A 15,278-nucleotide genomic window follows, 5' to 3' on the forward strand; every position below is an offset into this window, starting at 1 on the left:
CAGAAAGAGCCTTCAAGCTGGTGTCGGGCCCAGGATCACTCCTATCACTCAGCTAGCCAGAAGGGTGAAGACTATGACTGAAGGGAAAGGAAAGGACTCGAAGAGAGCTAAAGCTTTTACAGATGTTCAGCTCTTTGTACCAGCTCATTTATGCTTACTAAATGACTAGTAATCTTTGTTGAAATCTACAAAACTTGCAAACATTTTTGTTACTGCGACAGGTTTTCTTCTTTAACAACACAGAACACACAGAGCAGGCAACACGACCCGGTTATTGCCTTGGAGACATTCCAGAGCCCCCACTGCAAGCTGAAGCCAAACTGGCTGAGCCATGAAGAGCTGGCGAAAGCTTCGCTCCAGAGGGATTTGTAGTTTTCAGTTGGGCGTGAGCATAAGAGATCTACAAGACTCACTTCAAACACGAGAGCTGAGACTAACTTACACCCAGACCCAAAGGCAGCTCTGGATTATTTTCAAATAATTCAAACACTCAAGTGCTTAACACCACAGACTGGTAGTTTTGTAGTTTTATATTAAACTTCTTCTGTTATTGAAGTGATTTGTAGCAGAGAGGAAGAGTAGATAACACACCTTAAAACAGAAAGTCATTATTTTGCTGGCTAAGCTGTTTCCTCGGAAGAGCGTCTGCATGGAGTCTGCCAGCTCCACCTCCTTCGAGAACATGTTCCAGAGCAGCTGGTAGAGCAGGTGCCGGGAATCAAAGAGAGTGACCAGGACGCGAGCAAGCTCGTCCTTGAAAGAAGCAATGAGACGTTAACCTGACCGGCAGCGACCCAAAGCAAGGCAAGAATTATGACAAAAGTACCAAGCGGTTTGTACTAATACTTTACATTTGCTACGGAATCTTGCATGTAAATACCGAATTAAGCATGTACAATCTCTCTTTATATCTTTCCTGTGCTGTTCCTTGTCTACAAATCTGCCCCACAACACCCAGTCACACAAATCCATAACAATTAGTCTAGACAGATGAGCAGTTATTCTGCTGTATGATAAAGCCCAGCTCATCTCACTAAAATCCAGAGGAGCAGACACAGCTCTGCTTGTCTGCATTACAACTCCACACAATCCATGATAAATAACCAGGCCAAAAACACGCATTTATGGCAATAACTACATCCAAAATTATTCCTAGATATTAACTAAAAGATGACTGTAAAAGTGCAGTTTATAATCAAGCTCTCTGACAATTAGACTCAGTAGAGTTTTCAAGAATATACGGAGAAGGGCCAGCTATCATGGACGCAGTCTGCTCTCTCTTCAGCAGACTGCTCTACACCCTTCATGTTTGCACTGGTTTTTACTGCAAGTCTTAACATTTTGAAATAACGTAGGAAATCAAAGGCATGAATCAACTCACCCACTGAGAACAAGGCACCACGTTGGCTAAAGCCATGGCAATGGGGAGCTCCCCCTGGTCACCCATCATGGTCACCAGCTCCACCAGCCGCTCGAACCGATCCGCCAGCACCGTTTCTGCCAACGTATCGAACTCTGTGCCCTGCTGCAGGATCTTAGTGAGCACTTCCATAAACGTAGCTCTTGTTTGCAGGTCTTTATGATAGCCCAAGCCTGATTAAAAAAACCCAGAGCTACTAAGGAAGCTGTAAAAATAAGTTAAACACCAATGTCTTTGTTATGTACTCATTTCTGCACCTTTATCTCTAAGTGCGTTACCTATTGAGTGCATAAGCCCGCTGTCCACGTTCGCATTGAGTAAGTTGGACATGGCGAGGACGGTGCAGTGCCGCAGCGAAGCGAGTCGGCGAGACATCCCGCGCTTCCTGCCGCCCGTTTGCGAGCTTTCGTCTTCAACTTCACTACAGTCATTGAGAAGGTTCATAAACAGTGTGAAATATCTAACGAAAAAGAAAGACAAATAGATATGAGGCCCTGGACCCAGAAAATCAGGCAGAGAACAGCCAAGAAGCTCTGCCTGGAGAGCCTCCCGGATGGACCTCATCTGCAAAATGGATTACAACTGCAGCTAAAGGAAAAAACAAAGAAGGGTGGTTGTAGTCGGCAACTCCTCCTGAGGGGAACAGAGGGTCCTATATGTCGCCCAGACCCTTGCCCTTGTCAGCAGGACAAGGGCAGTGACCCTTCCCCTGTGCTCTGCACTGGGGAGGCCACAGCTGGAGTATTGTGTCCAGTTCTGGGCCCCTCAGCTCAGGAAAGAGATTGAAGTGCTGGAGCGGGTCCAGAGAAGAGCAACAAGACTGGGGAAGGGACTGGAACACAAGACCGATGGGGAGAGGCTGAGGGAGCTGGGCTTGTTTAGTCTGGAGAAGAGGAGGCTCAGAGCTGAGCTCAGCACTCTCTAGAACTACCTGAAGGGCAGTTCTAGCCAGGCGGGGATTGGGCTCTTCTCCCAGGCATCAGCAATAGGACAAGGGGGCACGGGCTTCAACTCTGCCAGGGAAAACTGAGGCTGGAGATGAGAAAGCAATTCTGTGCAGAGAGTGGTCAGGATTGGAATGGCTGCCCAGGGCGGTGCTGGACTCACCGGCCCTGGAGGTTTTTAAACTGAGACTGGACATGGCACTTAGTGCCATGATCTAGTCCATGGACTGGAGCTGGACCAAGGGTTGGATTGGATGATCCCTGAGGTCTTTTCCAACCCAGTCCATTCTGTGATTCTGTGACTTGGATAAGTAAAACCACCTGAAAAGATTTGCATACAGCAGCAATTACAAAATAAACCTCCCAAAAAATCTCATGACTGCCCCAAGTGATATTTCTTGTATCATAGTCCAAATTTTCAATTGTGCTGTAACCACCAGAAGGCAGTCCTGAAATTTGTGTGCAAGTTTTCTCAAACCAACCATAGTTTATAAAAGTCATATGATGCATCTACTTAGAGTAATTGTATAGAAAAATAGTTAAAAGTCACTATTTACTTAAGAAATAACTGAGATTTCGCTTCCATCAGCTCCACACCATCTCCTTCTTCAGGCTGCAGCGGCAGCCCCGCCAGCAGCGAGACCACGGCTTCCATGCTCGCCTGGTCCAAGTCTCTGAAAAAGAAAATTGCGAGCAGCTCTGTCTCGGCTCAGCAGAACCAGCGTCTCCTCCCCCAGCACCTTTCCCATCCAGCACCAAATCCCTTCTCCTCAGACGTCTAACTGCACGTCAAAAACACGTTTTTTCTTAAAGTAACTGTAGTGAAGTTCCGTCCACCAGGAAACAGCTTTTACAGGGCTGGGACGGTTCAGCCAACGGTTTCCTGAGGACAAGTGCAAACCAAATCTGTCATAGAAAACCCACCGACACAGTTAAGTATCAATTCAACACTATGATGCATTAAACAAAACTCTGCTGTTGCTCACCAAACCTGCAGAAACAGCTCCAGAATATTCTTTCTTACCTTGTCAAACATTTCACATCCTCATCTGTTGCTTGATTAGATGTTCCCATAACCCAGTCTGTCAAATACTCCACCATTTTGTTCCTGTTACATATGGATACCTTGTGTTAGCCTACGGGGGTTTTGGTTGGTTGGGTTTCGTTGATGTTTTTGCTCAGTTGGCTGTTGTTTGGGGGTTGGTTTTGGTTTTTCAATAGCCCTCCCCACAAACACACTCGTTGCTGTTGGCATCATTTGTAATTATTACAATTTCAGTGTAAGAAGTGAACTAATTTTGTGATACCAAGAAACGCCCCCGGTCTGTATCACACACAGCATTTTTACGTGTGTATAGTATCCCCACAAGCAAAATACAATTTTAATGCAGCACCAGGCTCTAAATGAGTCTGAAGATAAAGATGGGGGTATGGACCCTATACCAGGAATACTGGCATGAGACAGTTTGGGGGTTGTTTTTTTGAACACATAACCAAACAAAATGACACTTGTTCACATTAACCCACCTGAGAAATTACACAACGCAACACTCACCTAAATTTCATTTCTTGGCAAAATGAGAGGTCGTCTCTCCTTTCCATCATTACTTCCACTAACTGACAGAGCTTGGTTTTTATTTGAATTGCATGTACCAAATTCCCAAGCACACGCACATACCTGAAGAAAAAGGCAGAGAGATTAATTACGTGCTACACACGACACGGCCGCACATCTGACGAAGCTCGTCAGCCCGCGGACCCGCGCCCGGCTGACCCGGCACCGTGCCCACGGGTTCACCCCACCTGCGCCACCTGCTTTTTCAGTACCACATTTCTTCTGCCCAGAAAAGTTTCTGTTAGTATAAAACTGAACAGAAATCTGCCCTTCAGCTGGTTTCCATTGCACAGAAAAGAAACCAAGAAAGCTTACAAGAACAGGGCCAAGCTATGGAATGGTTAGTTCTTTAAAAATAAAAGCGTCACCCTCCACCAGCATACATTCCGCTACACTATAAATGATCTCCACAATTACTGAAGTTGGGAGAACATAAGGAGGAAGGTCAGAAAATCAGCTGCTGCTTCTCCATGGACACAAGTAGAAAAGCCGTCAACCGGAATGCTCTACCTCGCTTCCCAACCGTATGACTTTGTGCAGGAAGGTCAACAGGATTTCGTACCTAACCAGGTTCAGCATCATTGTCTCAATACTAGCTTGTCCCAGATGTTCGGAGCTCCCTTCTGTATGATTGTCAAGCAAATTCTTCATTATGGCAATGGTTTGCTCTACAAATTGTGTGTTGGTCTCAGTTAACAACACCTACAAGAAGAAAATTGTGTGTCTTAATTCTTCACACACAGAACCAAAAACGGACATTCAGCAAATACACCGCAGCATTTCAAAAATCTAATGGAAAAGCATTTTTGCAGTTATCACTGAGCCAAAAGAATTCCAACATATGTCAAGATTAAATATGTCAGTACAACCAGCAATGATTCTGAGAACATTCTCCCAGAGTCTGTACTCAGAGTTCACTAACAATTCAAGAATATTTTCAGTTACTTGATGTTAAATACGGCCTGGAATCACAAATGCAATAATTATTAACGCATGCTGTGGAATGCAATCACAACACTTGCAGGTTTTTTGCACGTAACACAAACAGGTATCAATTTCAATTACCTCTATGAAAGACAAGACTGACTTTTTTTTAAGACGCAAAGGAATATATCAACACATTACCTGTCCTTGAGAATCAAAGAACTTGCTGATGGTGTTCTTCAGTTTGTTGAACAGCATCGGGTAAAGCGCTGGGCTCAGCTCCAGCCCCACCAGATCTTTGATATTGGTCCGTATCTGCAGTCCCACCTTCTCGTGGTTGCAGACCATGAGAGTCAAGAGCCGGTCGATGAACTTGCTGACCGGGGTCTCGGCGTTGCCCTCGGTGGACACCATGGAGATCATGGAGCCCTTGCGCTCGCTGACGGGGCCCATGGGGGGGCTGTAGGTGGCCAGCCCCGCGGTGCTGCGATGCTGCAGGCACACGCCGCCCAGCGCGCACAGGAACCCCGTCATGTTGATCCACTCCTGCAGAGAGTCCGTGTCCGACAGGTCGATGGAGCCACCGCCGCTCACGTGCGACATCCGCCTCTTCACGATCGTCTTGTGAAGACTCTCGGTGACCTGACAGAGAATGGTTGAACATGAAATCTCAGCAACTGAACAGAACCGAGACGAGAACTTTCAATCATTCCATAACGCATCCTGCCCTTTACAACGCCAGACTCAAGAACTTTCCTTCTATAGTTCAAATAAAGGGGGTTGCCAAGACAAGCCCCTGCTCTGCACCGGCACGCAGCACATTTAAACCACGACATCCAGCAGCTGCTTTAACAGCTCCCAGTGACAGGGGTTTCGCCATTTCCCCAGTAGTATCCCAGAGCCTTCACTATTCTTTCTTTCAATTTGTTTTTAATTTTTAAGTTCAGCCTCCACCTCCCTCACAGCAATTTAAGACCAATTACTTCTGGTCTCTTAGTAAGCACAGTGGACAACTGATTACCACAATTTTTCTGGAATACTTTCATGAAACTTAAGTCTGCCTACAAAACTCAATTCCTACATTAAAATTCAATTCCTTAAAATAAATAATCTTAAATATTTTACATTTCTAAGGGTTGAACCCATGGAAAAATTCATAGTCACCTGCCCATCTTCCATTTTGGTCTTTGGATAGTTAAGGATTAGTTTTGTAGCTTGCTCCCATTTTGCATGTGTGTCCTCCCAGGCCTAAAAGAAGATATATCAAGATTTAACTTCAAAACTACTTGTAGCAACAGCATTTTCTGTTTTCAAAAAAATAGGCAAGCAAAGAGTATAAAATGAGCGGAAAGTTCACCTCTGTGTTGCCTGCAGTCGGATGCTCAATGCGCCTCAGCAGCGCCATCACTCTCTTCTGCAGAGCCGCTCTGCCTGCACAGGAGCGCACAACAGTTAACCGAGTCTTTGGAAAACCCACCAACATCAAATATGAGATCTTTGAATGCAATTATTAAACTAACAGAGGAACATATCCCTTCTATTCTTGTTACACTTTAAAATCCTCATGAACTCAGTCACCCAATTCCCAACTCTTCCTAACAATTCCAACGATTAAGATATTTTAGTGAAAGCAGGAGTAGCAATCAAATCAAGAATTTCAACCTGTTTAAAGAACTCAAACACAAATAATAGTCTTATTATACACATAGAAAGGTGTTTTTCAGATTGATGGTTCTTACCTGTAGACATCATATTGCTAACAGATGCAAACTCCATGAAAGTGTTGTAGTTTGGCAAAAAGTTATGCACTGAGACTTCATCTACTCCACACCTGATATCGGCTTCCTCACAGAGGTGACGGAAACAGGACATGGCAACCAGGACGGCCTCGATATCCGGGCTCCACAGAAACATGTACAAGGCGACCTCCAGCTTCGTCTGGGCTTGGCGACAAATCGGGGTCCCGCTGCACGCTGCTGTACTTTCCTTGGGAAACACAGCATTCCCGGTTTGGTAATATTGATAATGAATATGACAGCTTTATTAACGTTCAGCATTAGCCAAACTGTTCTTTAAAACTGCTTTGATTCTAGTAGGAATAAGCAATGCTAAACACGATCAGAGCTTTCATCTGCTGCTGCACGAACAGCGGCGGAGAACCTGCTCCTTGCGTAAGGATGACTGAGTACTGAGGACAATACTGCAAAAGTGTACATTAAAAAACAAAAGAAAGTTTTGGCTCATAAAAGATGTTCTAAATATCCTCTTCATTTTCTTCCTGCAGCTAGAACTAGTAGTAAAATTAGGCCTAAGTAACTTGTCTGTCCAAGGGTATACCTTACTGAAATGTTTGATCTTACGGTCCTCCCTGGTACATTCCAACTGCATGCAATGCTTTCAAAAGTGAGATTTCAGACCTATTAACAACAGACTAGCGTGCAGGGATGCTGCGTGCAACCCTCAGGAAAAATATTCACCAACATTTTAACTGGAAAAAAATGTGACCTTCTAAAGTCTGATACATCAGTATTACCCAGCATATTAGAATATTAGATCCATTATGTAAGACACAGATGTCTTCTCCTCCTCAGAAATAATTAATTTTAATTTTAAAAATGACTGTCAAAGTAATTTGATTTCTACTTGCACACAGGTTTTCCCCCCTAAGTGGTAAAACGGATTATGATCATCTATGACTTACCATGGAGGAATTCCCTTTCCCTTTCCTGAGGGTGGCCCCCGGAGCACAGCGCATCATCTCTTCGTGGTCAAGGGAAATTTGACTAGTTCCACCTCCAGAGACATCATAAAGGAAGAGGAAGTGGCAGGAACTCCGGTCTGATTGCTGGAGAGACAGGGAAGAAAATAATAAATCAACTTGTTTTTTGAACAGGGTAAGATTTCAGGAAAGCGAAAAGCTCTTTGCCATCCACGCAGTACTGGCCCCACTGCTGCTCCCAGCACGTCACACAGTGCTGGCCCCACAGTACTGGTCCCAAGGGTGCTCCCAGCACGTCCCTGTAGCTCAAATAAAAATCCTCGAGCTGACTTTGGTTAACAATTGTAATGAAGGTGCCTCACGAAACACCACCCTCGGCAGAGAGGAAATCACAAAACAAAGTATAGGTGTAGCTATTAAATCTCTTCCAGTCATGAAAATAACCTGGTAAATAAGGGAGTGACAAAACAGAGAGCAATTCAGATGAATGATCCTACCAGACAGACGTTAACATTTACTTACCTTGTTTTTTAGCAGAAACTTATTCCTACAGATGAGAATCTCTCGCAGCCACTTGAGGATTTCAGTACTGCTGAGCATCTGATGACTCGTCAGCTTCTTGCAGATATAAAAAAGCATTTGTGAACTGCAGCAAAATGAAATTCAGCATTAGCTTTTAGGAACAAAAATTTGAAAGACATTACTACATTTTACATAGAAATAGGCAATTAGGATGAATATCCTACACATACGCTAGCATCATGTTTTCAAACGTGTAACAGTTGTAACATAGGTGTGCACTTCAAGGGACAAGCTCCCTGGGCCCCGTCCCACCGCCCAGCCGGCCGCTGCGGGTCCATGGAGGAACTGGAGCAGTTCGGGGACCGGCCGGCAGTTCGGGGACCGGCCGGCAGCCCGGGCTGGCGATTCGGAGCCCTTGTGTGTCCCCCGCCCAGACGGGGCGGGACGAGTCACCTACACACTGACAAGGCCTCAGCTCTGCTCTGGAAGGAACACGTCTAGGGATGTTCCTTCTTCACATCCATTCCCGCCTCGCACGCTCTGTTAAAACTGCCAAGGGGTCCAAATCAGGGTCAATTTTAATGGGTTTTCTCCAGCCTGAACAGACCACAAACTCATTCTACTACTAGAAACTGTGACTGCAGATTGCAGCCGATGTCGCATAGCTGTCCCAAAACACTCACAGCTATTTCGAAAGAGAAGACAAATCAAACCAGCTATTTCTCTAATTTACAAAAGTTAACTTACATACCTAATTTCCCAGAATGTTTCTATAGGTGCATCAGGATTCCACAAGTCAATGCTGTCTAACTGGTGAAGAACTAGCAAGGCCTAAATTCAGAACAAAGTCGAGTTTCACTCAAAGGCAGAAATGCATAGAGTACCTCATGGGTATGAAGTGCTCTGGAGACCCACCATAGTAAAACCACAGGAATGTTACAATGGAACTGGCAAAGTCACAGAATCAGCAACTTTGCATGGAAAGACTAGAAATCAGAAGTAACTGTGGTGATTCGTTAGTTTCCTCAGTCAGGCTTTTAAAACTGTACTTATAGGCCTCTCCTGTGAAACACTCAGGAAAAGCTCCGAGGGACAAGCGCTGACCCACAGCGCCGCCCCCGCTGCTCCGTCCCAGAGTGGCCGCGGCGCCCGCAGGAGCGCCCCTCACCTCCATGGCCTCCTGCGCGATGTCCGGCATGCTGGACTGCGGCACCAGCTGCACCAGGCCCGTGATCAGCTCCGCCGTGCTCCCCTGTGTCTCCGGCCCTTGCTTCCTCGGGTTCTGAACAGCAAAAGGAAAGCAAGTTGTACAATTGTTAATGACTGACCATGTTACTGACGGCTACAGTGGCATCTCTGTAATCAAACGAGGTGGATTTCTGGATCTTTAAGAGAGTACCTCATATTTTTAGGCTATGACACCCCTTGAATATATCTTTGACAGGATTGATGTATTTTTAAAATAAACAGATCTGAGAAAATGGAAGATCTAAGACACATCTGTCTTTCTACTCATTGAAACGATGACTAATTTCACCCTCCTGCCCTTATTCCAATTTTCTTCTTGTTCTATTCCCCTGTCCCCCTTCCCCCTCTTTCGGAGTCAGAGCTTTACACTCTTCGTCATTATGCTGCTCTGCTTCTGCAAAACTTCTTGCAGTTTCTTTTGGTTTTGCGTTTTTCCTTTGAAAGCACAGAAGCATTATAAGCAGAGAGAAGAATGGGGAGCGAAGTATTCCATATGCCAGGTTTATGTTTTTCATTTTTATTCATTTAGTAGCTTCGAAAGTAAATTTTACTCTGAATGAATAGTACGATGTACTTACACACAGCAAAAGCTTCGGATCAGCGTGGATCAGTTTTACCAAGGATAACAGCAAGAACTTGTAACTTCTGGTTTCCAAATCAGTAGGTTTTTCTTTAAATTTAAGGCTTGTCATTTTCTCCTTAAATGTAAGACTCTGATGGAAGGAAAAAACCCCACAGTCATTGTCAATAGGGTAGTCTACATAGTAGCTATAATTAAACATCTTACAAAGTGTATTGCTTTTATAATCTATGATTCATGAAAAAGTTTTAAAGTATATAAAACTCACTCAAGTGTAGTCGCATAGCCTTCTACTTAAAACTCCCTTTTACGTATGCATACGCTACCATTTTATTATATGTTTGAAGTCTCCTTAAGAATGAAGGAAAGAGGGGCAGCGGGGCGCGCAGGCGGCGTGTGCCAGGGCGCGCGGGCTCACCGGGGTCATGCGGATGGCGGGGTGCGCCCCGCAGCCCTGGATGGCTTTGTGCAGCGTCTCGCTGAACATGCTGCGCAGCTCCATGGCGTGGCAGTACACGGCGTCGATCCGCGGCCACCAGTCCAGCGCCGACTGCGGGGACACACACAGTGAGCAGATACCGACCGAACAGCAGCCGCGCGCTGCTGGGCTGATCGAGCGCTTGCAGAACTTACATTTGTGATTATTCGGTGCAGAGAATTTACCAGGACGTAATGAAACGTTGATGGGGAATTCTGTGCCAAGCAAATCTACAATTAAAAAAACACATGAAAGCCACTGTGGAACATCTTTGCCATCTTTTCTGTCACACTGAATAACATACAGGAGCCTTTCTATTAAAAAGACAAAGCTGCCAAATCTAAACAAGAGAAAGTTTAATCAGCTACGAAAAGATTTATAAAAACATGCAGGGATTTATTACTAAGGGATATTTATAGTTGAACGTATGAGCTTCCAGCTGCTGTCAGCGTATCTTCTATAACTGACAGGCCATCAACAGTATGTGGAACATGACTTAGCAGTAAGTAGTGTGCTCACCTTGAAGTGCTGGTTATTGTGAGGGTTTATGCGGAAGCAGGAGACTAAGCAGTCAATCATAAGGTCCACGTCTGCGTTTTGATTGCCTCTTGAAAAAGGTTTGCTTGGATTAAACAGCAAATTCTGTATATTTAAAAAAATAAATATACCAATCAGATACCAAGATCATTCTTGTCTACTGTCAGTACAGAACTTTCCATTGAAAACGCTATGGTATTCAGCTAAGGAGAAATTAAAAGTTTGTTTCAGCATTTTAAAATCCAAATTTCTTCACTGCAATCAGGAAACAGACATTTTTACCTTGAGATCGACGACCATGGACTGCACCAGGAGGAAGATGACAGAGTTATCCTCCCAGTTGATGTAGGTGGATGCCTTGCAGAGCTTGACGCAGGCGATGGCGGCGCTCTCGGTCAGCTGCCGGCTCCCGCTGTGCCCCGCCAGCGCCTTGCGCAGGTTGTCCAGGAACAGCTTCTGCAGGATGCAAACCAGCAACAGTTACAACCACAGCTCTGGGAACCTGGGAACAGGGGCGTCGGACTCTTAAGTATTAAAAACAACACTGCATTTTATGATCAGAAATCATGGATATTTGGATTGCCAACACCAGCTTGATACAGCATTCTGGAGAAACGTTATCTTTAAGGACAATAACTGTGAACAATCTTGGGCAATGAGAACAGCACAAAGCCGGGAATAAACCTCCCAGGAGATGGAAAATCTGCGATAACATTGTGGGGGCCATTACTGACAGTGAAAGAATACACATCAGGTGAGAACTGAAAGGGGTGCATCCATTTACATAGGGAATTGTGATATGCTTTTTAGGCCCAGACAAAATAAAATACATCTGAAGTACAGAATAAGAAAAAATAAGCATCCTCTAGAAATCAGAGCCAAAATTCAGATACTTTTCTTCTCTTACCTTGTTCATTTTAGTTTCCTCTACCACATCCTTCGCTATATCCTGGATGATCTCTGGGCACAGGACCAGGAGTATGATCTGCAGCGGCCAAACTGCTGCTTTACGCTTTGTGCTTTCGGCGAAGCCATCCACTAAGTCAAACAACTTCTCTGCACAATCTGCGTAAAATATAACCCCAAGTTCAATACCATTTAAATTATTAGAAAGTAAAGAACAGGTATAAAATAGCAGAGGGACAGAGCTCCACATACACAGAAGGCAAGTTCTGGTTTCCACGTTACTGGCACACTAGTGGGGACAGAACGCTCCCGAGCCAGTGAGACACGCTTTAACTGAAAAGATACGTTTTCCTCTTTTTCACTACAGACAAGTACAGGTGATGTTCTCTAAGTTTTTTTCCTGTATCAAGATGAAAAACATGTATTTATAGAGTCTCCAACTTCTGGGTTTGATTTCTTTGTGTTGGGAACCCCAAAATGAATCTCTAACAGGTGAGAGAGCGCCGTATCCTCGCCTGTCCCGACCACGGCTGAGAGCAATTTCTCTGCTATTCGCAGGCTGCACGAGCAGCAAGGACACGAACCGCAGGCCAGCGCGGGGCTGCGTGAGACGCCAACGTGTGAACGCCGTCCCTTGCTATGCCTTACCAGCCATGTCGGTCTGCGGTGTCTGGTACAGCTTTGTGAATTCATCGGGATAGTTTTCCACCCAGTTCCAAAACGCCTGCAGATAATGCAAAACATCTTTACGTGCCAGAGCTTAAAAAATGCTTTTTTCTGAATTATGTATTTAAATGAACAGAGATTTTCCTCTTAATCATTCGACATTTCTTGCAAAGCATATGCAAAGGGATGCACCAACTTATACTTCACAGTAAAGTACTCAATTACAACTATTCCTAAATGAGAGAAAGACTGCAAATAAGCGATGACACAGAAGATAGCTATTAAAATACTTACCTTTTCAAGACTGTTGATAACAGCTAACTGAGCTACTTTCTTAAGGGCTTTAAACTTGAATACAGTCTCTGTAAAGGTAAAGAATTTCTGCATTTAGAACAGAAGCTTGGTTCTAAAAAGCAACACAGATTATAAAAGGCATTTGAAATGCAAAGCAATTTTTAAGGCCATGTCTTTATACTAAAGTATTTTCAATATTTTGGTAAAAATGGAGTAAAACGCTGCAACAAAAAGATACAGGTATCAAGCCCATTGTGCCATCTCTAACCATATTCAGGTAAAAATATTTCAAAACACAGGCTCAAATCATACCTTGCAAGAGTCGTTTCAGTTTTGAACAATCCACACTGATGTACTGTAAAAGTTCAATATCATGAACATCAGCGTTATCTTCTGAACAAACAGTCAGTTCCTGTAACCTAAAAACACACACAGTGACCGAACGGCTCAGTGGGACGGTGTCAGACAGGCATGAACACCTTCCCATGATGACACGCATTTGAAGAACAGGGCAATATTCTATGATCTCCTCATATAAACCATCTCCTCAGATAAGCTTCTCCGCGTTTAGAAATGAAAATACAGATCTTGCATGACTAAGAGTTAATATTATAGTCTTATTCCATCCCCATACTGAAAATGGATCTAGAAATACCCGTGATGAGTCTTACAAGACATGAACAGCACCTGGTGTCACCCTGTTCATGCCCAAGATTTGCCTAAATCCTTCTCTTATCTACCATACTGTAGCAATAACCTTGTCACCTTTTCAACTACATGTTAAATTAATGGGATCGTGGCACCCTGAGACTGCTGCTCCTTAACAGCCAGTCCTGCCCCAGGTCACCTCTGCCGGGTGAAGCAGCGACTGCTCAATATCGCTGGGCTGAGCAACAGCCACTCTGTGAGCTGAAGAAGGTCCATGGTTTAATCAACAGTTTAAACACAATGGCTTCTTTTCACACGTTTGTATTAGGTGATCTACTAAACATCTCATCAGATGCTAAGCCACTAATAACTAAATCATGTGTTCGCACAAGCTAAATGTTGCCATGTCTTGTTCCAAAGCACAGATGTGCTTTCGACATGGAATGCGATTTCTAGTACTACACACAAAAGCAGTTCTTCATTTCTTCAACGCCAGGGAAACGCAGCGGCCTCGCTGGGAACGGGAAGGTCCCCACGGCTGCGCTTTTCGTGCCAAAACTCCCCCAGCCTCTGCGCAAGGCCCAGAAATACGGCTAAACAGGAAGGGCAGGTCAGGAGCTCGGCCCCGCGGGCTGTCGGCAGCTGACCCCTGCGGGAGCAGCCGCGGCCCCGCTGCCCTTAACTGTTTATGGACGGGCCATCCTGAGGGCAAAACGGGCCAGGGAACGAGCTCCGTGCTCCAGTGCACGGAACGAAGAGCTCTGGAGTCTGCAAACTAAACCATGCTACAGATGTGCGAACGGATCTAGATCCGTGCACTACATTCAAAGACTGTCAAAAATATCGACTGAAAAATGCTTCCTAAAAAAGGAGCAAAAGAAATTGTTTCCATTTCCATGAGCAAGAAAACATAATCAACCTACTGAGTAAAACCACATCCTCCACACTAGCTGCCAAGTCTGTGTGCTTGAAACAGAAGTTATTAAGGGTTCTGTAAAAGTTCCTAAAATACTTAAAAGTTTAAATTATTAAATAATTGTAGGCTTCTAATACACTAAGTCAGGGTACTGAAAAACACCCACCTGGTGGAAATGCGGCTGAACACGGCGTTGAAGTTATTGCAGCTCAGGGAAAACAGAACCCCGGAGGCAGAGCTGCGCAGCTCCGCCGCGTGCTGGTTGCCCTCGCGGTACGTGTGGATGAAGTGGCAGATCTCCGGCAGCAGCTGCTTCACCAGCATGGTCTCGTCCAGGCGCATGGTGTCCTTCGGTTGCTGGAAGGAAACACGGGGCATTTCAGGAAATCCCATGCTGTAGGTTTGGTGGTGGAACAGCGGAGCCTCTGCCGCTGGTAGGCGCAGGACCTGAACCTGAACCGTGAACAATCCCTGCAGGCTCAGCCGACCATGGCTAAGCAGTCGACACCAAACAACAACCCGCATCACTCAAACCATCCGACATTGCCAGTCGGGTCTCCAAAATATGTGGGACACCAAGTTGATCAGTGTCATCAAGTATTAAGCAAGATATCAAACCAGATTTTGAAGTAAAACGCACTTCTGTTTTGACAAATGCACCCTGTTGATCTTGTAAAGCATTAGTAGTAGGGCATTAACTATCTCAGCTTTGAATGGAAGCTCACAGGGCCAACACCCACCCACACTTCTCTTTCGGGTAGTATTCTATCCACTATATTTTCATAGCTAATATTTTCAATGTAAAAATGAACAAAACAAGAGGTGCTTCTCCCTTGCTTGCCTGGGATTGCTCTACATCCG

At 44.8% G+C, this 15,278-nt stretch overlaps 1 protein-coding gene across 8 annotated transcripts in view; it reads right to left on the reverse strand.

Annotated features, from left to right (window-relative positions):
* The window catches only part of NF1 (neurofibromin 1), a 70,218-nt gene that overhangs the window by 45,307 nt on the left and 9,633 nt on the right, over positions 1-15,278 (reverse strand). For all 8 annotated transcript variants that reach the window (XR_014185665.1, XM_082068666.1, XM_082068665.1 and 5 more), the window contains exons 4-28: positions 14,584-14,774; positions 13,166-13,272; positions 12,854-12,921; positions 12,542-12,617; positions 11,895-12,052; positions 11,270-11,443; positions 10,970-11,092; positions 10,606-10,680; positions 10,391-10,522; positions 9,971-10,105; positions 9,313-9,426; positions 8,896-8,975; positions 8,145-8,268; positions 7,605-7,748; positions 6,643-6,889; positions 6,261-6,334; positions 6,068-6,151; positions 5,105-5,545; positions 4,542-4,681; positions 3,920-4,042; positions 3,389-3,472; positions 2,922-3,038; positions 1,699-1,880; positions 1,382-1,593; positions 592-753 (exon numbers count right to left, since the gene is read on the reverse strand). Coding sequence is in view for 7 of the 8 variants with exons in the window: in XM_082068666.1 (XP_081924792.1) it covers positions 592-753; positions 1,382-1,593; positions 1,699-1,880; positions 2,922-3,038; positions 3,389-3,472; positions 3,920-4,042; positions 4,542-4,681; positions 5,105-5,545; positions 6,068-6,151; positions 6,261-6,334; positions 6,643-6,889; positions 7,605-7,748; positions 8,145-8,268; positions 8,896-8,975; positions 9,313-9,426; positions 9,971-10,105; positions 10,391-10,522; positions 10,606-10,680; positions 10,970-11,092; positions 11,270-11,443; positions 11,895-12,052; positions 12,542-12,617; positions 12,854-12,921; positions 13,166-13,272; positions 14,584-14,774 (3,567 nt within the window). In the remaining variant the exon portion in view is untranslated. The remainder of the gene's footprint in view (positions 1-591; positions 754-1,381; positions 1,594-1,698; positions 1,881-2,921; positions 3,039-3,388; positions 3,473-3,919; positions 4,043-4,541; positions 4,682-5,104; positions 5,546-6,067; positions 6,152-6,260; positions 6,335-6,642; positions 6,890-7,604; positions 7,749-8,144; positions 8,269-8,895; positions 8,976-9,312; positions 9,427-9,970; positions 10,106-10,390; positions 10,523-10,605; positions 10,681-10,969; positions 11,093-11,269; positions 11,444-11,894; positions 12,053-12,541; positions 12,618-12,853; positions 12,922-13,165; positions 13,273-14,583; positions 14,775-15,278) is intronic.

The sequence above is a fragment of the Streptopelia decaocto genome, assembly GCF_964273445.1.
Source record: "Streptopelia decaocto genome assembly, chromosome: 18".
In the NCBI taxonomy this organism is placed as follows: Eukaryota; Metazoa; Chordata; class Aves; order Columbiformes; family Columbidae; genus Streptopelia; species Streptopelia decaocto.